Source organism: Lepus europaeus, chromosome 21 (genome assembly GCF_033115175.1).
Source record: "Lepus europaeus isolate LE1 chromosome 21, mLepTim1.pri, whole genome shotgun sequence".
NCBI classification, from domain to species: domain Eukaryota; kingdom Metazoa; phylum Chordata; class Mammalia; order Lagomorpha; family Leporidae; genus Lepus; species Lepus europaeus.
The window spans coordinates 455201-476677 of NC_084847.1; the positions used below are offsets into that span (position 1 = coordinate 455201).

General features: G+C 54.6%; 1 protein-coding gene across 1 annotated transcript in view; it reads left to right on the plus strand.

Annotated features, from left to right (window-relative positions):
• RAB11FIP3 (RAB11 family interacting protein 3) overlaps positions 1–21477 on the plus strand; it is a 100420-nt gene that overhangs the window by 39816 nt on the left and 39127 nt on the right. Inside the window, exons 2-4 of the mRNA XM_062180913.1 lie at positions 850–943; positions 11858–11949; positions 17582–17793. Of these exons, the coding sequence (XP_062036897.1) occupies positions 850–943; positions 11858–11949; positions 17582–17793 (398 nt within the window). The remainder of the gene's footprint in view (positions 1–849; positions 944–11857; positions 11950–17581; positions 17794–21477) is intronic.

Sequence of the window (21477 nt, forward strand, 5' to 3'; positions counted from 1 at the left end):
GCAGGGCCCAAGCACTTGGGCCATCCTCCACTGCACTCCCGGGCCACGGCAGAGAGCTGGCCTGGAAGAGGGGCAACCGGGACAGAATCCGGATCCCCGACTGGGACTAGAACCCAGTGTGCCGGCAGCCTAGTGAGCTGTGGCGCCGGCCAATTTAATTTCCTGAAATTTTTTTGATTTCCATGCAAGAGTTGTGCTTTCTCGTTGAGTACCCTGCCGTACTCGATCACATGTAGATAGCGTATCAGGCAGTTAGCACTTCCGTTTTGTGTTCTTTGTATTTGGAGCCTACCGCCTCCTCTGTTACCTTGCTTTCTTGTTTTTGTCCCTTGACTCTTAGATAGCTTTATAAAGAATAAAAAATTTTTTCTTTAAAGTTTAAGGAATTTGGCTGAATGAGTTTTGGAGATCTAAGTCTTTGTGGGGCTGGAAGTTGGTATGCTTATTAAGTACTTGTGTATTTTTTCCGTATGTGGCCAGAACTATGTTTGCTTTGGGAACTTTGCTCAGATATTATTTTGGATCTGCCCTGTGCTTTTGCTTTGATCTTTCTCTCAGTGGCTTTGATTATCTGTGTGTTCAAATCATGTTTGCCTCATGTCAATATTGTCACTTTCTCTTGACCCCTTTCTGTCTCTTGATTATGTTCTGAGAGCTTTGATGAAGTGTGGTTTGTTCCTAACACGCACTCATTGCAGACGTACCCCTGAGCAGTGCTGCGTCTCCTTGTTCTCGGCACGGCACCTCGCGGGCTGCCCTCTGTGTGTGGCATAAAGGTCAGGTGCACTCTGCGCCCCACCTCGATTTCGTAAACACCCTGGGTAACATGTTTTCATTTGCTGATTGCAGGTGAAGGACTTAACTCAGTACCTGGATCCCAGTGGGCTCGGTGTGATGAGTTTCGCAGACTTCTACCACGGGATCACGGCCATCAGGAACGGAGGTCAGTTGTCCCGCTCTGCACCGGCTCTCTCCCGTCCTCTGCCCCTCCGAGCTCAATACCCTCCCGCCTTTAAAGCCCCTAGAACATTTCAGGTTTTAAGATCACGTCCTTTCTTGCCTATTGATTCTCACAGCCTGTCTTCCAGGTGGCTGAACTACTCCTCCATACGTTAGAAAGTCCCTTTACCTGAAGGTTTCATGATAACAAATGTCGCGCATAGCCGGCGCCGCGGCTCAACAGGCTAATCCTCTGCCTGCGGCGTCGGCACACCGGGTTCTAGTCCCGGTCGGGGCGCCGGATTCTGTCCCGGTTGCCCCTCTTCCAGGCCAGCTCTCTGCTGAGGCCCAGGAGTGCAGTGGAGGGTGGCCCAAGTGCTTGGGCCCTGCACCCCATGGGAGACCAGGAGAAGCACCTGGCTCCTGCCTTCGGATCAGTGCGGTGGGCCGGCCGCATCGCGCCGGCCGTGGTGGCCATTGGAGGGTGAACCAACGGCAAAGGAAGACCTTTCTCTCTGTCTCTCTCTCTCACTGTCCACTCTGCCTGTCCAAAAAAAAAAAAAAATCAAGCATAAATATTGAAAAAATTATGGGGCCGGCAGTGTGGCTTAATAGGTAAAGTCGCCGCCTGCAGTGCTGGCATCCCATATGGGCGCAGGTTCGAGTCCTGGCTGCTCCACTTCCGATCCAGCTCTCTGCTGTGGCCTGGGAAAGCAGTAGAAGATGGCCCAAGTCCGTGGGCCCCAGCACTCGCATGGGAGACCTGGAAGAATCTCCTGGCTCCTGGCTTCGGATCTGTGCAGCTCCAGCCGTTGTGGCCATTTGGGGAGTGAACCAGCAGACAGAAGACCTCTCTCTCTCTCTCTCTGTCTCTCTCTCTGTCTCTGTCTCTCTCTGCCTCTCCTGACTGTTGCAGCTATTTTGGGGAGTGAACTGGTGGATGGAAGATCTGTCTTGCCCTCTCTCCCTCTCTCTTTAACTCTAACTTCTGAAAAACCAATGTGTGTTTTAAAGAGGTACGTTTATTTTGGTGCAGAAATTTTGAAATTGGGCCAGGAGGGATCTCCAGAAAGCTGCTGGAGTGGCAGTGGTGAAGAGGCCTGCGTCCGGCGTGGGCGTGGGCGTGGGCGTGCCGGCTGGTGCCGGGCGCGCCTTGGGAGGCAGCAGGGATGGCTGAAGGACTTGGGCTCTCGCTCCTGTGGGAGAACGCGCTTATTTTCTCACTTCCTAGCACTGTCCCAAGTCCGTTCCTGGCCATTGTAGGCACCTAGGAGCTCAACCAGTGGGTGGGGCCTCTGCCTCTCACATAAATAAATGTTAAAAAATAGGGGGTGGGGGCTGGCGCTGTGGCGCAGTGGGTTAACGTCCTGGCCTAAAGCACCGGCATCCCATATGGGTGCTGGTTCAAGACCCGGCTGCTCCACTTCCTGTCCGGCTCTCTGCTGTGGCCTGGGAAAGCAGTAGAAGATGGCCCAAGTCCTTGGGCCCCTGCACCCACGTGAGAGACCCGGAAGAAGCTCCTGACCCCTGGTTTGGTTCGGTGTGGCTCTGGCCATTGTGGCCATTTGGGGAGTGAACCAGCAGATAGAAGACCTCTCTTTCTGTCTCTACCTCTCACTGTAACTCTGTCTTTCAAATAAATAAATCTTAAAAAAAAGTTTGCATCAAAATAAGCTTACTTTTTAATTAGATTTTTCCATGAACTTTTAGAAGTGTCTATGTGTATTTACTGCCCCTGTTCTACAGGAAGCACGTGGCTGTATCTCTTTCCTCACATGACCATCCTCTACCTGCCAATCCATTGTTTTAATGGGATGCATTTCTATTCAGTGTACTCTTGTGTACTTCTCCCTAATAGTTTAGTGTGCATATCAGTCCTTATCAAGATTTATACATTTGTTTGTAGATGTTTTTTTTCTTCCTTTTTTAATGTATGTGAGAGACAGAGCACGCTCCCATCTGCCGGTTCACTGCCCCGATACCTTCAGTGGCTGGGACCAGGATGGGCTGGCGCTGGGAACCAGGATTTTGATCTGAGTCTGCCACGGAGAGGCAGGGGCCCAAGAGCTTGAGCCACCGCTGCTGCCTCCCAGAGTCTGCGTTGGCAGAGACCTGGACTTGGGCGCCGGCTCTGGGAGTTGAGCCCAGATGCCTTTGATGTATCCTTAGTGAGCAAGATGCGAAGATTCCCAGCAAAATACTAGCAAATTTCACCTGAAACCGCAGCAGAAGAGCACACCTCACGACCAGTGCAGTGAATGCCGGGTCGGAGCTGCCTGGTCCTCTCGGTGCCGAGGAGGCCCCTCTTCATGGTAAAAGCTCTACAGATTAGGGAACGAGGGAACATTCCCCAGAGTTCTAAAGGCTGCACGTGACACGCCAACAGCCGGTCTCATGCTGCATGAGACAAAACTGGAAGCATCCTCCTGAGATCTGGAACAAGACCAGGGTGTCCACGTTCACCGCTGCTGTGCGGTACGTTAGCAGGAGTGTCGGGAGGAGGAAGAGCTAAATCGGAAGAGAGGAAGTCAGATTAGCCAGGTTTGCAGATGCCATGATGCTCCACGTGGAAAACCTAACATTCTGCCTGAAAGCTGCTGGAATTGATAAGCCACGTCAGTGAAGTTGTAGGTTACAAAATAAACATGAAATTCATTAGCTTTTTTAGATGCTAATGGTGAACTCACAAAGCAGAAATCTATCTAAAGCAATCTACAGATTCAATGCATTCCCTACCAAAATACCAATGATATTGTTTATGGAGTAGAAAATCCTAAAATTCATATGGAATCACAAAAGACCCCGCAAAGCTAAAGCTGTCTTGAGCAAGGAAAATCAAGCTGGAGCCCTCACAGTCCTGACTCCAGGCATGCGACAAAGCTGGAGTAGCTGAGACAGCTTGGTACTGGCATAAAAACCGATACGTCGGCCAGTGGGGCAGAACAGAAGGTAATCCACGCACATACAGTCAACTCGTTTTTGACAAAAGTGCCCAAACCATGCCACGAAGTAAGGATGATCTCTTCAACAAATGGTGCTGGCAAAACTGGATGTAAATATGTAGAAGAGTGAAATTAGATCCATACGTCTCACCATGTACCAAAATCAATTCAAGATGGATCAAAGACCTGAGGAACCAGCGCTGTGGTGCCGTAGGTTAAGCTGCCATCTGTAGTGCCGGCATCCCGTATGGATGCCCGTTCAAGTCCTGGCTGCTCTGTTTTTGACCCAGCTCCCTGCTAATGCTCCTGGGAAAGTAGCAGAAGATGGCCCAAGTATTTGGGTCCCTGCACCCACGTGGGAGACTCAGAAGAAACTCCTTGCTCCTGGCTTTAGATCGGCCGAGCTCTGACCGTTGCTACTGTTTGGGGAGCGAATCAGCAGATGGAAGATTTCTTTCTTCTCTGTCTCTCTGTAACTCCGCCTTTCAAATAAGTGAATAACTCTTTTTAAAAATTATTATTATTATTATTATTTTTATTTTTGACAGGCAGAGTGGACAGTGAGAGAGAGACAGAGAGAAAGGTCTTCCTTTGCTGTTGGTTCACCCTCCAATGGCTGCCACGGCCGGCGCGATGCGGCCGGCCTACCGCACTGATCCGAAGGCAGGAGCCAGGTGCTTCTCCTGGTCTCCCAGGGGGTGCAGGGCCCAAGGACCTGTGCCATCCTCCACTGCACTCCCGGGCCACAGCAGAGAGCTGGCCTGGAAGAGGGGCAACCGGGACAGAATCTGGCGCCCCGACCGGGACTAGAACCCGGTGTGCCAGCGCCACTAGATAGAGGATTAGTCTGTTGAGCCATGGCGCCGGCAAAAATTATTTTTAAATATTTATTTATTTGAAAGAGTTATAGACAGGTTGAGGCAGAGAGAGACAATGAGGTCTTCTATCCGCTGGTTCACTCCCCAGTTGGCCGCAACGGCTAGAGCTATGCCGATCCAAAGCCAGGAGCCAGGGGCTTCTTCTGGGTCTCTCATGTGGGTGCAGGGGCCCAAGGACTTAGACTATCTCCCACTGCTTTCCCAGGCCATAGCAGAGAGCTGAATGGGAAGTGGAGCAGCCGGGACTCGAACCAGTGCCCATATGGGATGCCGGCACTGCAGGTGGCAGCTTTACCCACTACACCACAACACCGCCCCCCATTTGTTTTAATTTTGCCTTTGTTAATTTTGCTCTTTCTCTGTGCCTCCTTCTCTCTCTGTGTAATTCTGACTTTCAAATAAATAAATCTTAACCCTCCCCTGCCCCCGAAAAAAGAAACCAAAACAAAACAAATAGGACTACCTCAAACTCATAATACCAACCCTGGGGACCCCCAGAGCTGGCTGTGCCCTTCCTCAGCACCCTGGAAGTGTGACGGGTACGTGGAAGTCAAGCACAAGACACTTGAAGCAAAGGCCATTTCCAGGAACAATAAGAAGTGGAATAAGAGGGAATAGGGCTGGGCCCAGTAGTGGGCAACATTTTACAGTCATAAGAACCAAGTGGAATATTTATATAACCAAACATTGTGACATAACTGTTGTGGAAGATGGGGAGAGGGCAGGTGGGGCAAGGTGTTTGCCAAGCACCTGTAGAGCGGTGAGGAGCACGTGGGAACTGTGCAGAAACAGCGGGAGGTGAGAGTGAGCCTGGAGGGAGACTGACCAGGCACACGTCCCCAGCAGCGTGGCCCGCTCCCCACGCGTGCTGGGTGTATGAAGAAACGTTTGACGGTACTGTAACTCTGTGCATGCTTAAAAAAATATCTGTTTGAAAGGCAGAGTTATAGAGAGAGGGAGAGACAGAGGCGGGGGGGGGGGTGTCTTTCATCCTCTGGTTCACTCCCCAAATGACCTCAACAGCCAGGACTGAGCCAGGCTGAAGCCAGGAGCCTGGAACTCTTCAGTGTCCCACGTGGGTGCAGGGACCCAAGCAGGGAGATGGATTGGAAATGAAGGAGCTGGGCCTCAAACTGGCGCTCATGTGAGATGCTGATGGTGTCGGCTGTGCCTTGACCCACTGAGTGATGACACTGACCCCATTTCCATGCATTTTGCATGAAAACAGGCCGTTATTTGTTCAGGAGGTTACTTGTTTCCCTAGGTGTCAACATCCTGGCCGCTCGCAGTGCCCAGCTGTGCTTCCGAAGTGGCAGGATGTGTTCCCGCTCCCAGCTCTGGCTGGAAGGAGCTCTGGAGGGCAGGTGATGTCCCTGAGCTGTGGGCCGTGCACTGGCTGTTTAGGGAGAGCCAAAACGTTTGCTTGGATTTGGGATGTTGACATACTCAGCTCTTTCTGCATAGTCACGGCAAGATGGAGCAGGGGCCCGTGGGGCAGGGTGTGGGCCGAGAGGACCCCAGGACACAGACAGCCGGAGACAGGGTTCTGCCGCTGAGCTGGCAGCTGGTCTGGTCTCGGGTCAGTTCATGAGAACTGGGATAGTTGCAGGTGTAGGGGTTCCTAGCCCAGTTAGCACACCCTCTCAGAACACTTGTGCCCTGGGGTGGTCGAGGCCTACAGTCGTGTGATAAAGCTGTCTAGCCTGCTGCCCACGGTCCCTCTCTGTGGGGCCAGGTTTTCTGTCAAGAGGGGTTGCCCACTGCTGACCCAGGGCTGTCTCATGGGGCAGTTTAGTAGTGTGTCGATACCCATCCATCTCAGAGAAATGGTCATTAGAGAATGGCCTGTCAGTTCCTGCTTTTCTTGGGCGACCAGCCGTTTGCCTTGATTGCTGAGGTCGGCCTCCTCCTGAACTCCATCCCTTTCCTGTCCTCACCTTTGCCTGGGCTGTGTCCCCTTCCTAAGGAATGACACACAGGTTTGGGAAGGGTTTTGTGGCTGTCACCATGAGCTGGCCAGGGCTCTCTTGTTTGGACCCAGCATTCCCTCCCTGCCTCCCTGTGGTGGAGCCACCTTCTGGCCTGGGTCTGGAAGTGCAGGGCCTGGAAGTCCAGCCTGTCTGGGGGGGGGGGGGGGTGCTGGCGCTCTGCACCTCCCTCAGTGCTCTTCCTGATTGCGAAGCATGGCGACCATGGGGGAGCAAGCGGCAGGTGTCTTCCGGGACTGAGTTGAGGTGCAGCTTGGACCCTCCGAGTCACAATACCCCCACCGCCTACGCGTAGCCTCATGGGGTGGTTTTTAATCTCATAATTCTTGCATCTTTGTGGTCCTGTTTTCTTTTCTTTCTTTCTTTTTTTTTTTTTATAAAGATTTATTTATTTATTTGACAGGTAGAGTTACAGAGAGAGAGAGACAGAGAGAAAGGTCTTCCTTCCGTTGGTTCACCCCCTAAATGGCTGCTATGGCCGGCACTGCGCTGATCTAAAGCCAGGAGCCAGGTGCTTCCTCCTGGTCTCCCATGTGGGTGCAGGGCCCAAGCACTTGGGCCATCCTCCACTGCCTTCCCGGGCCACACCAGAGAGCTGGACTGGAAGAGGAGCAGCCAGGACAGAACCTGGCGCCCATGTGGGATGCTGGCGCCGCAGGCAGAGGATTAACCACGTGAGCCATGGTGCTGGGCCCTGTGGTCTTGTTTTCACTTTGATTTAATTGAGAAGAAACCGCTCCCAGCCATTCCCAGAGTTAGCATGGATGTTCCGGGAAGTGGGGCTGTGTGTATTTGCTGGAAGAACTTTCTGGAATAGAAGGGTTCCCAGGATCACCTGATGCCATCTGATTGCAGGAGGTACTCCGTGAGCTCAGCCTTTGCAGAGCAGACCCTGGACCCTGGGAGGTGGTTTACCAGTTGGCCACGTGGTGGGGGGGGGCTCTGGGCAGGGAGGCAGAGAGGATCTGAGCTGGACAGTGGGTGGGCAGGGCCCTTGGTTGGCAGGCTGTGGACTGTGAACCACACACTCGCCCTGCCGCTTGGATCCGGCTTTCTAGAGGAAGCAGCAGGGTTGGGTGGGAGAGAGGCAGCATCCAGCTGGGGTGTTGGGAGGCAGAGCTGTGCCTAGCCCAGGAATGGAGGTGCGGGCAGCAGAGGTACAGCTGGGCTGTGGGTGCCATTGGGAGGACTTGGCCTTCTCTGTGGGAGGCAGGCCTGACAGTTCTGGCTTCTGGGGAGACTATCGGGGTGGCCCCTCAATCTCAGCGCCAGCTTGGCTGGACCACCTCTTAGAGCAGTTGGGCAGTGGGGCTACAAGGTGATGCAGCACTGGGTGTGGCCAAGAAAGTGCCAGAGGAGCCCAGTGGGTGTGCCTGCCCCGTACCTAGGACTGCATGTGGACATACACAAATACGTGTGTTTGACTTGAGAGGGAGAGAGAGAGAGTGCAGACTCCTGTTTGCTGGTTCACTGCCCAAGAGTCCCCAGTAGCTGGGGCCCGAGTCCAAGTCTCCCCCACGGGTGTCTGTAATCCAGTCACTTCAGGCATTGGAGCTGCCTCCTGGGGTCTGCGCCAGCAGGAGGCTTGACTCGGGAGCTGGAGAGAGGCGTCTAGCCGGGTGCTCCGACAGGGGCTCAGCGCAGACTCCACCACTGCCCGCTGTGCTCCTCAGGTTGCACGTGTGCTGCCGTGGCTGCGGACACCTGGCTCTGCGTCAGGCCCCTGCGTCCGTGCTGAGCCGGCTTGCAGGGCAGCGGCTGCATCAGGTGTGCAGTGAGGTAGGGAGGGAGCTGCTACAAGCAGGCCTGCACCCTAGCTCATACAGCTCTGGCTCTGGGCAGAGGAGATCAAGTGCACGTGAAAAGTTTCCAGTTAATTGAAAATAGAAAACTAATTTATGAATTACATTTAGTTCCCATCCAGAAGATAAAAATGCAAACCGCGTTCACATCTCTGTGATGCAGGGCAAGACTGCCCACCACCACCTCCAGAATCTTTCTTCTTTCTTTTCATAGCTTTTATTTTTTGAGAGGTGAAGGAAGACAGGCAGCTCCCACCCGCTGGTTCCCTCCCCAAATGCCCACAGCCACTGGGGCTAGACCAGCTTGAAGCCAGGAGCCAGGAACTTAATCCAGATTTCCCCATGTGTGGTAGATCCCACGTGCTTGAGCCATCACCTGCTTCCTCCAAGTGTGCACATTCGCGGGACCCTACAGTCAGGAGCAGGGCCAGGACACAAACGCAGGCACTCTGATGGGGTTGTAGGCTTGCAGGCATCCCTAGCCGTGTCTTAACCAATGCTCCAGTGTCCTCCTCCCCCACAATGTGAGCATTTGTCCACTGTGTCTGAAATTCATGGCTGTGAAATTTTTGAGTTTTATTTCGGGTTTTGGAAATATCAACAATAATATTGACATCTGACGGGAAAATCAGCCAGAGACAGACAGGCAAACCTTTCATTTAGTGTGCTGTGAGGCCACTGTGGTGGTGTGGCAGGTGAAGCCACCACCCGTGACGCCGGCATTCCATACTGGCGCTGATCTGGGTCCCAGCTGCTCCACTTCTGATCCAGCTCCCTGCTCATTTCCTGGGAAAAGCAGTGGAGGATGGCCCAAGTGTTTGGGTCCCTGCCACCCACGTGGGACACCTGGATGACCCTCCTGGCTTTGGCCTGGCCCAGCCCCGGCCATTATGACCATCTGGGTAGTGAACCAGCAGATACAAGATACCATTGTCTGTCTCTCACTCTGTCTGTAACTCTGACTTCCCAAGTAAATACATAAAAGCCTTTAAAAAGCAAAAACCAAAGTGTTTCAGTCTCTGACTACGCTGGGATCTCTAGTTCTCCTAACTCCCTTGCTCCAGGACTCAAAGTTCTTTTTTTTTTTCTTTTTCTTTTCTTTTCTTTTCTTTTTTTTTTTTTTTGGACAGGCAGAGTGGACAGAGAAAGAGAGAGACAGAGAGAAAGGTCTTCCTTTTGCCGTTAGTTCACTCTCCCATGGCCGCCGCGGCTGGCGCTGTAGCTGGCGCATCGTGCTGATCCGAAGCCAGGAGCCAGGTGTTTCTCCTGGTCTCCCATGGGGTGCAGGGCCCAAGGACTTGGGCCATCCTCCACTGCCTTCCCGGGCCATAGCAGAGAGCTGGCCTGGAAGAGGGGTAACCAGGATAGAATCCAGCGCCCCGACCGGGACTAGAACCCGGTGTGCCGGCGCCGCAAGGTAGAGGATTAGCCTGTTGAGTCACGGCGCCGGCCCCAGAACCCAAAGTTCTGTCCAGAGCCCGCCCTCCCATTCCAAAAAGGCATAAATAGTTCTGCGTTTCACCTGCACTAAAACCCACAGGGACTGAGGCAGGGACTCCAGCCTGCTCGTTGGGTGCCAACCCTGGCCACACTCAGACACTCCCTCATTGACTCAGAGGTCCAGCAGCAGCAGAAGTACCCGGGAGGACTTTGGTGTGGGGGTCCTGACCGCAGGCATCCTGAACGGACAGTCACCTGTAATTCCTGCATGACCAGTCCCTGTGTGCACGTGCCACGGGAAATCCCGCTTCAGCGGAGAGGAAGCTTTGGAAACAGAAGGGAGCAGCGGGTGTCTGCCTCTGCCCCGTGGTGAGGATCCGCCAAGAGGGCTGTTCCTGCTGTCCCGGGTTTGTTCTGGTTGGGGATGTGGTGACGGGCGCCCCGTTCCAGGTGCTGTCCAGGTTCACGGCGCCAGTGTGGCCTGCTGGAGGATCCCAGTGCTGCCTGCTCCAGGAGCACTCAGGGACACCGCTGTCCCTGTGGCTCTCAGAGGCGCTGCTCCGTGCTTTGCATAAGCGGCAGGTGTTCGATTAGATTGTGTGAAGTTCAGTGTGTGCGTCGTCTGTAAACACCGGAGCCGGGGAAGGCCAGCATCGTCCTTGCAGTGTGCTCCTGCCGTGTGCTCTGTAGCCATGGGCGTAGCAGAGCCCTGGAGCCAGTGCTGTGGGCGAGCTGGCTAGGCAGCAGCCAGGACAAGCTTCATTGTACCTGCACCTCTCCAAACGTAAACGATTGGAAAAAACAAAACAAAACAAAACAAACAACTAAATCTGGGTTGCTCCTAGCAGCCTTAGAGAGCTTGGTGTCTCAGGCTCTTTTCTTTTTTTTTTGACAGGCAGAGTGGACAGTGAGAGAGAGACAGAGAGAAAGGTCTTCCTTTTGCCGTTGGTTCACCCTCCAATGGCCGCCGCGGTAGGCACGCTGCGGCCGGCGCACCGCGCTGATCCGATGGCAGGAGCCAGGTGCTTCTTCTGGTCTCCCATGGGGTGCAGGGCCCAAGCACTTGGGCATCCTCCACTGCACTCCCGGGCCACAGCAGAGAGCTGGCCTGGAAGAGGGGCAACCGGGACAGGATCGGTGCCCCAACCGGGACTAGAACCCGGTGTGCCGGCGCCGCAAGGCGGAGGATTAGCCTAGTGAGCCGCAGTGCCGGCCATCAGGCTCTTTTCTTTTACAATGCTCTTTGGATCTTTTAAGAAATAAAAAGTATCATTCTACCTCTGTACCACCCACTCAGGATTCTGGAGCAGAGCACTGTTGTCACGGGCGATGCAGCTTTCTTTCCCCTGGATTTCGTTTCGTTTCTTTCTTTTTTCCTTTCCTTTCTTTCTTTTTTAATTTTTTAAAATTTATTTGAAAGAGTTCGAGAACGAGGTACAGGGAGAGAGCTTTTCACCCGCTGGTCTACTTCCCAAAATGGCTGCAATGGCTGAGCTGGGCCAGTCCAAAGCCAGGAGCCAGGAGCTTCATCTGGACCTGCCACGTGGGTGCAGGGGCCCAAAGACCTGGACCATCTGCTGCTGCTTTCCTAGGACTTCAGTAGCGAGCTGGATTGGAAGTGGAGCAGCTGGGACGCTAACCGGCGACCATGTGGGATGCTGGCACTGTGCCACTGCGCCAGCCCCTCCCCTGGGTTTCTCACAGTGTGAGTGGACTCGTTCCCGTGACCCTCAGGGTCCCAGCCCCCACGTCAGCCCCACGATGTGCCCTTCAGAAAGACCCCGCACACTGCAGTCTCATGGCTTTGCCCTTGACCTCACTGTGGTGGCTGTGGGTGGCCTGCTGAGCGCCAGGTCTTCTCCCTGCAGATCGCGATGGACAGCTGTGCGGTGTGCCCCCTGCCCAGGACGGAGAGCCCTCTGCCTGCCCCGTCGAGTTCGATGACTTCGTCACCTATGAGGCAAGTGTTTTCATCTCAGCCTAGAGGAAGGGAAGAGGGCTCCTCTCCCACCCCGTGCAGGGTCACTGTGGTTGGTGGGCTCAGGGCTGTGAGGTGGTCTCGGCTGTTGCAGGAGGTTGGTGAGTATCTGCTCAAATGCAGCTCCCTGGCCGGGGCCTGGGAGAATCCGCGTCCAGGTTTGTTGTGGTGGAGTGGCGTCTCCTGTCATTGCGGTCCCTTGCTCTCTCACCGTAGCTGGGGCGGTCACAGTCATGGAGGACAGAGCGTGGTGACTGTGCCCTGTGTGGGGAGGGGTCAGAGGCTGGGGAGTAGGGTGGCTGCACACGAGAGGTTTTCTTTACAAGCTGCATCAGATGTACCTGAGCCCTGGGGGCTGTGAGAAGGCAGAGTGGCAGCTGCCAGCCTTGGTCAGGCCTCAGCTGCTCACTGAAGCCCAAGAAGCGGAACTGGCCTTGAGCCGCTGGGTCCTGAGGCTCCTCCTCTCCTTGGTTCTCTGGCCCCTGGCTCTTTGGTAAAGTGGAGTCGTTTCCAGGTGCTGGGGGCCATCGTGGGGTTCCTCTCTCTTCCTTGGTGTCCTGCTCTGAGCAGCTGCCCCAGGTGTTAGTTCCCCGTGCCTTGGGGCAGCACAGACCGTCCCTCCCCTCTAGCTGCTTGGGAGCAAGAGGTCGCTGCTCAAAGTTCTGTCCCAGTGGACCAGCTGGGCCACAGCACCTGCCCTGGTCCCATGTTAGCTGCACTTGGTGTGCTCACTCTGTGTGGGACCCTGGCGTGGTGGGGCCACAGAGGTGAGACAGGACTGGACTGTGGTGCTGCCTGGGAGTTCAGTGTGGTGGGCAGAGGGAGGGGACCTGGCACGACTCTGGTATGCAGGGCTCTGTGTGCCTGACTGCATGGCGTGGAGAGGAGGACCCAGCCCCTTGCAACGAGATGGTGAAGGCCCTGCAGTTTGAACAGCCCTTGAATTTCCCAGGAACACGAGGGAAGAGCATCCTCGCTGTGGTTTGGAGCGTCTGGGAAGCCGTGTTCCCTTTTGAGACTGTCTCTGCTTAGGCACACACTTGGTAAATGTCTGTGTCCCTCTGTGTGTCTGGGCATCCTGCTGACTTGTGTATTCTGTCAACGGTGGGCGCGGCAGGCTGGCTGGCAGCCCACCCAGACCCTGTGAGTGCGGCCTTATTTGCAAAGGACCTCAGATCAGGGCCTTGCTGGGCTGGGGTTGGGCCCTGAATCCAGTGACAAGCACCATAGGAAGGCGGCAATGTGGAGGTGGGGCAGAGCCTGGAGGGGTCATGCCCAAGCGAGTGAACTGGAGCCCCCAGAGGCTGACAGGGTGAGGAGGGGTCCCCTCAGGACCCTTTGGAAGGAACCACATCTGATGCACCTGTGTTCAGCCGGCTTCTGGCGTCGTAGGGGAACAAACTTGCGTGGTTCCAAGGCCGCAGTCTGTTAATTTGTTCTTCTTGCAGGAAACACGAAGGGTGAGAACTCAGGACTGCCTCCTGAGGCTGGGGCGGGGGGCAGGGGCCTCTCCTGTCTGCTGTGCAGACAGGCCCTCACCACCCACCGTGAGACACTGGGCCCCCACCCCACGCCTCCTAGCAGGGGGTCTGGAAAAGCAATGCCTCTTAGTCTTTAGGTTCTGATTTCTTTCAGATTTTTGTTACTTTTTAAACATTTTGAACACTATATTTTGGAGCAGTTTTATGTTTACAAGAAAGCAAGCAAATGGCAAGGAGCGGCACCTCTTCTGCCCCTCTTAACAGGTTTCCTCACGTGGTTCCTTTGTTGGAACCCGTGACTGTGGTGGCCGTCGCCATCAGCTGCAGGCAGAAGTCTGCACTGGGTTCCCTCTTCATGCCCCCGTTCTCTGATTGTGGCAGCACGGCAGGATCCCAGTTAGAGCAGTGTTGAGGCCGCCAGTGCAGCCCTGTCCCCCAGTCCTGGCAGCCCCTGGTCTTTTTGGTCTCCCGAGTGTCCCAGCTGGAGTCTCACAGACCAGTTTCTCCCACTGAGTGACAGGCGTTCAGGTTCCTCCATGTGTTGCTCTTTAAGATTTAGGTGTAATTTTCAGAAGTGGAACTAGGTGCTACTGTGAAATTATAGAAAGTTTGTTTTGTTTTGTTTTGAAGGATTTATTTTATTTAAAAGGCAGAGTTAGAGACAGAGAGAGAGAGAGAGGTCTTCCCGCAATGACCAGGACTGGGCTAAGCTGAAACCAGGAGCCAGGAGCTTCTTCTGGGTCTCCCACATGGGTGCAGGGGACCAAGCACTTGGGCCATCCTCCACTGCTTTCCAGGGCGCTGTGGCAGATAGCTGGATTGGAAGAGAAGCAGCCAGGACTCAAACCAGTGCCCATGTGGGATGCTGGTGTTGCGGGTAGCAGCAACTGTTTTCTTCTTTTAAGATTTGTTTATTTGTGGGCCGGCGCCGTGGCTCACTAGGCTAATCCTCCACCTGTGGTGCCTGCACACCGGGTTCTAGTCCCGGTTGGGGTGCCGGATTCTGTCCCGGTTGCTCCTCATCCTGTCCAGCTCTTTGCTGTGGTCCAGGAGTGCAGTGGAAGATGGGCCAAGTGCTTGGGCCCTGCACCCGCATGGGAGACCAGGAGAAGCACCTGGCTCCTGGCTTCAGATCAGCGCAGCACGCCGGCTGTAGCGGCCACTTTGGGGGGGTGGGTGAACCAACGGCAAAGGAAGACCTTTTTCTCTGTCTCTCTCTCTCACTGTCCACTCTGCCTGTCAAAAAAAAAAAAAAAAAAAAAGCAGTAAAAAGATTTGTTTATTTGAGAGTTTCAGAGAGAAAAGGAAAGAGAGAGCATGCAAACTTCCATCTGCTTGTTCACTCCCCAAGTAACCACAATGGCCAGGGTTAGGCTAAGCCAAAACCTGGAGCCTGAAACTGCCCTCGTCTGCCATGTGGGTGCAGGGGCCCAAACACGTGGGCCAGCTTCCACTGTTTTCCCAGGCCGTTAGCAGGAAGCTGGATTGGAAGTGGAGCAGCTGGGACTCGAACCGGTACCCATATGAGATGCCAGCATCACAGGCAGTGGCTTAACCCCTGCTTCAAGACATGGCTCCCAAAGTGGTTTTTTCTTTTCTTTTTAAAGCTTGCATCATTTAATCTTAAAAAGTCTAATGAAGATACGAGTGTTACCTGTAGACATTCTGATGAACTTATTCAGAGACACTCCCCTGTGATCATGGGAGGGAAATAAGCCTGGCACTGACTGAAAGTGCTTCCACTTACTGTTTCCTGCGCAGGCGCACCAGTGTGCTGCACCCCATGTGGCTGGGGGCCGTGCCCTCCCTGGGGTGAGCGTGGTCCCCAGGACCTTTGTGATTGGAGGCGTGACCACTGTTACCTCCCAGAGGAAGAAGGGAAGAGCTGTGTGTGTGCGTTGGGATGTTGTGAGACTGAAGCTCCTGGTCCTGTAATCTGAGCAGGTGGGGGTGGGGCCCGTTTTCAGGGAGGCAAGGGGGGAGTCCGGGAGAAGAGGCACAAGCCGGGCGATAAGAGGGATCTCGGGCAGCCTGCTGTGGTTCTCTGCTGCTCTTTCTCCCGCCTGGGCTTCTGGAGGAGAGAGGAGCCTGGTGAGAGGGTGGGGACGCGCGTCTTCTGGGCAGGCTGTTATCAGCAGGCTAGAGAAGTATGAACAAAGCAGCTCTGTCCTGAGCCCTGGCAGCGCTTGCTAAGCCAGCAAGGACGCGTCCTGAACTTTGCCTCCCTTCACTGCCGGCAGCCCCAGCAGATTTCACAGAGCGTGTCTGGGGGCAGGCTGAGCCCTTGCGGATGGTGACGTGCCTGCAGGTGAGCGCTCCGGCTTTGCAGAATCCCCCGCGCGGCACGTTGCTGTCCGTGGAGAGCAGCCAGTGACTTGGCCCAGGTGGCAGTATGGGGAGGCACGTGGAGGTGCACGGGCTGGCGTCTGAGCGTGAGAGGAGACAGGGCAGGCACCGCGCCCAGCGTTCGGTTTCCCATGGAGGAGGAAGGCTCCAGCCAGGAGCCATGTCCTGGGGCGTGGACGTGGCTGCATGCCTGTGGCACGAGCGGTGCCAGTTGTCTGGGGGCAGATTGGGTGGCTTGTTAACCGGTTTGAGGACCGAGAGGCTGGGGTTAGGCGTGGAGCCTGTGGGTCTGTCCTCGCACACGAGGAGCCGCGTTCCTTTAGGGATCTGGACACTGAGTAGTTGGCTCTGGTCATGCATTTGCAAGTCTGTGGTCCGCTTTGCTGCCACCGCCCCTGTAGTGTGCAGTTCCACCGGGGGCGCAGCAGCTGCTCCTCACTTGTGTGTTTGCTCAGGGTTGGGTCCTGCTGTGGTGTGTCTTCCCCAGGTCCCAGTCTCTGACAGGTGTCCTGGGACCTGCCTGCATTTCTGGGCACAGCAGCCCTTCTTGCCTGGCTTTCCCAGGCCCAGCACAGAGCCAGCCCCGCGCTGGGGTGAGTCCCAGGCTGCGTTAGTGGAAGACGGAGGGGAGCGAGCAGACTGGAGCAGATGCTCTTGAAGTCACTTTCCGGTTTTGGGTTTTGAAGTGAATGTGTTCTCTTCATTACTTCATTGATTCTAGGGAGGACTGGGTTTACCTTTGGAAGCGTAAGAGAACAACGGGTCATTCCCTGTGTTGCTGTTGCTGTGCAGGCCGCTGGCTGGGGTCACTGGTGGGGTGCACCCCTGGTGCTGTCTCTTGATGCCATGGGGCTGCTGCCCTAGAGGTCAGTGCCTACAGCCCCCACTTCACAGAGGAGGCGACGGTGGTAGCTGAAAGGTGGAGCTGGGACCTCCCTTCCGCCATGCCGGGGCCCTGCCAGCTCCGCCCAGGGCCCTTCACGTCTCTGCACTGAGACAAGGAGGCCTGGGTGGATGCAACCCCCACTGCTCGTGCTCCCTCTGCTTCTTGGGACACCAGCGCCGCAGTACAAAGTCCAGCTTCTCTGCGGCAGCCACCCCTTTTCTGAAATCTTGTCTGTTTGCAAATCCTTAACTACTGAAGCTTCCGAGCGTCAAGTGCGCGTTGCTCTTCCTGCGAGTCAGCTTAATGCAGGTTGAAATTTTAAACTGAAAATGTGCTGTTTAATGGTTCTTTAGTTTTAAGTTCATTTGTGCAGGCCACACCGTACTGCGTAGTGTGTGTGGGCTTTGTGCTTGGTTCAAAAGAGTAAAAGATGTATCTGGTGGGGAAGAAGCCGTCTAACCAGTAAATGGAACAGGTGATGAATTTAAGGTTAGCCTTCAATCCGAACTTAAAAGCAGTAGCCTCAGCATAGAAACAGCTATTAGCGATGACATTTCCAGTTTACAAAGGTGCGTTCTTGTACTGTGGAATGTTGGTTTCTTGAGTGTAAACACTTCCAGTGTAGGAAGCCACCAAGTGGGTGGTTGTGTCCGGTGACAGCAGGACACTGGGATCTCTTTCAGGTTTGCATGCAGCTCACTGTAAAGTCACTGATTGCTTTCTTCTGCCCTTGGACACGTGCCTGTTTTCATCTGGATTGCTTTGCAAGCGGATATTTCGCTTGTTCATGGGACAGCACTTGGGCCTTCCCCACGTCCTTTTTGTGACTGCAGCACAGTGTGGTGCGCATGTCCTTGTTCTCCCTAGTGCACAAAATGACTGCTGGCGTGTTCTCTCCTAGGCCAACGAGGTGACAGACAGTGCCTACATGGGCTCTGAGAGCACCTACAGTGAGTGTGAGACCTTCACCGATGAGGACACTGGCACCCTGGTACACCCCGAGCTGCAGCCTGCAGGGGACGCAGACAGCGCAGGCGGCTCGGCCGCACCCTCCGAGTGCCTGGACACCATGGAGGAGCCTGGCCATGGTGCTCTGCTGCTGCTCCCTGGCAGGTATGTGCCCTGTAGTGCCTGCCTGGAGGCCAGCCGTGGGCATGTTCACCGTGTGGACATGTCAGGTTTCTAAAGGAGTGCCGGCCAGAACCGCTCAGAATCCGCCGCACACTATGGCGGGTTTGCCCCTGCCGTCTCTTCCTTCCCCATGGAAGCCCACGTTCACCTGCCCTGAGCACCCTGTCCTGGCTGGCTCCCCGTCACGAGGGACTCCTTCTGTCGGCTGCACACATGACTGTTGTTGAAAAGGTCACACAGCTGTTTTCACTATAGAGATAGCGAGCTCGTTGGAGTAGAAACTTTAACTCAGACATTGGGATTTTGTCAGCGTTGTTCTGGATGACACAGAATGCAGTGAGTCTTGTGCAGGTCTTGGGATCTTGCTATATTTATAGCAGCCCACCAGACCACCTGTCTTCCCCCAAGTGACCGTTAACCCCTATGTTTAAAAAAACATTACGGGCCAGCACTGTGGCGCAGCAGGGTTAAAGGTGGCTGCTCCATTTCCAGTACAGCCCCCTGCTGGTGCACCTGGGAAAGCAGAAGAGGATGGTCCAAGTCTCGACTCCTGCACTCACATGGGAGACCTAGAAGAAGCTCCTGGCTTTGGATCAGCCCGGCTCTGGCCGTTGCAGCCGTTTGGAGAGTGAACCAGCAGATCGAAGACCTGTCTGTCTGTCTCTGCCTCTCTCTGTAACTGTGTCTCTCAAATAAATAAAATAAATCTTACTGAGAGAAAGAGATAGCGTGAGACAGCTCCCATCTGCTGGTTCACTCCCTGAATGCTTGTGGTGGCAGAAACTGGGCCAGGCTGGAGCCAGGAGCCCAGACCTGGAACTCAATCTGAGTCTCCCATGTGGTGACAGGGACCCAACTACTTGAGCCGTCACTGAGGCTGCCTCCCATGGTCTGTGTTAGCAGAAACGTGGAGTCAGGAGCCCGAGTGGGACTCAGACCCAGGTGTCCCAGCATGGAACCATTAGGGTAAACATGTCCCTATGGTTGAAGACCAGCACGAAGCTTGTTGGAAGGTGGAGGCGAAGGGAGGGTGGTGGGAGAAGGTAGGACCAGAGAGGTGCCCGATGGCCCATGTGGACCAAATTAAGAGCATAGATTCACTTGCTGCTACTTAGAAAGCCTCCATGTGTAGCAAGTATGGAAGTTTTTGTTTTTGTTTTTCAAGATTTATTTATTTATTTTGAAGAGGCAGAGAGAGAGAGAGAGAGAGAGAGAGAGAAAGAGAGAAAATCTTCCAAACGCCAATTCAGGTGGCCATATCAGCCAGGCTTCCCCATCAGGCTTCCCCAGGTGGCCGTATCAGCCAGGGCTGGGCCAAGCTGAAGCCAGGAGCCAGGAGCTTCTTCCTGGTCTCCTGTGTGGGTGGCAGGGGTCCAAACACTTAATCCATTTTCCACTGGTTTTCCCAGGCCATTAGCAGGGAGCTGGATTGGAAATGGAGCAGCCAGGACATGAACTGGCGCTGATATGGGACACTGGCATTACAGGTGGCTACTGTACTCTCTATGCCACAACAGCAGACCCATGATTTGGTACTTTATTTTGCTTGCAATCCTTTACAGTTTTGGTTTGCCTCTCAAGGAGTTTTTGGCTTTTTACTCTTCAGCAAGTGTGACATACCTTTGAGTAGATGCCCAACGCCTCAGAACACCACTGGCTGATTTTTAAAACTGGCCGTTCCACCCACCTGTCCTCACGGCAGAGCACAAACCCACCATGTGCTCATCTTACCTCTTCCCAGGCACTGCTGGCACTGTGTCTCACCTAAGTGCCATCCCACTGGGTGACCCCTTAGATTCTGCAAACTGTGCCCACACAGCAACACCCAACAGAAACTGTACCTCACGGCAACACCCACAGAAACTGTACCTCACGGCAACACCCACAGAAACTGTACCTCACTGCAGACTCAGAAAAACCACCCTCACGGCAACACTCACAGAAACCGTACCTCATGGCAACAGTCACAGAAATTGTGCCTCTCAACACAGAAGCTGTACCTCACCGCTACACCCACAGAAACTGTGTCCCCATGGCAACACTCACAGAAACACACGATGTCCTCATGACAACACAGAAACTATACCACCGTGCAACACAAAAATCCGTTCCCATGGCAACACAGCTACACCCACAGAAGCTGTTCCTCGCAGCAACCCTCGCAGACACTTGTTCTTTAGATGGATCCAGAGTGTCCTCCCCTTGTGTTTCCGTGTGGATTTTGGACGACGTGGTCGTCCTGGAAGTGTGTCTGCTGGGCAGTCGGGTTGCGCTTGTGTCAGACTGCCGGTGCTGGCCAGAAACACCGTCTCCACAGCCTCGGCCTCCAGTCCTGGCGTGTCCTCTCGCTGCGTCGAGCTGAGGGTTCTTGTTTGACTGCTGCATTTCGGGGTGGTTGGCGGGATGTGCGGCAGGCCCTTGGGCTGCACTGTGACCCAGACGCCACTCTGCCAGGGGGAGCTAGGGCTGAAGCACTGGCCACGCTGCGGCTTGCAGGCAATGGGAGTGTGAGCATGAGACCCAGTGAGCTGACAGGCTCTGCCCACAGCTCCCTTCCAGGTGTTTTTAAAGTTAGGCTGGCGTGCTGGGACACTGACGCAAATCCAGCTACGCTCCACTCCAGTCAGCTTCCTGCCTGAGAAAGCCGTGAATGACGGCCCGAGTCCTCGGGCCGCCGCCTCCATGGGAAACAGATGGAGCTCCTGGCTCCTGGCGTCAGCCTGGCCCGGGCCCGGCTGTTGTGACCATTTGGGAAGCGAACCAGCAGACGGAAGACCTCTCTATGTATACTCCTTTCAAATGAATACTTTTTTTTTTTTTTTAAGAATTATTTTATTTGAAAGACAGAGTTACAGAGAGAGAAAGGTCTTCCACCAACTGGTTCACTCCCCAGATGGCCGCAGTGATTAGAGCTGGGCAATCCAAAGTCAGGATCCAGGAGCTTCCTCTGGGTCTCCCACGTGGGTGCAGGGGCTCAAGCACTTGATCCATCCTCCTCTGCTTTCCCAGGCATATTAACAGGGAGCTGGATCAGAAGTGGAGCAACTGGGACACAAACCAGTGCCCATATGGGATGCCAGAGCCGCAGGCCAGGGATTTAACCCACTGCGCCACAACGTCGGCCCCAGTAAATCTTTTTTTTTTTTTTTTTTTCATTGATTTATTTGAAAGTCAGAGTTAGGCAGAGAGGGGCGAGGCGGAGAGAGAGAGGTCTTCTGTCCGATGGTTCACTCCCCAGATGGAGGCAACGGCCAGAGCTGTGCCAATCCGAAGCTAGGAGCCAGGAGCTTCTTCCGGATCTCCCACACTGGTGCAGGGGCCCAAGCACTTGAGCCATCTTCCACTGCTTTCCCAGGCCATAGCAGAGAGCTGGATGGGAAGAGGAGCATCCAGGACTAGAATCAGCTCTGTAAATCTTTTAAAATAAAGTCAATAGGGGGGCCGGCGCCATGGCTCACTTGGTTAATCCTCCATCTGCGGCTCCGGCATCCCATATGGGTGCCAGGTTCTGGTCCCAGTTGCTCCTCTTCCGGTCTAGCTCACTGCTGTGGCCTGGGAGGGCAGTGGAGGATGGCCCAAGTGCTTGGGCCCTGTACCCGCATGGGAGACCAGGAGGAAGCACCTGGCTCCTGGCTTTGGATTTGTGCAGCGCCGGCCGTAGTGGCC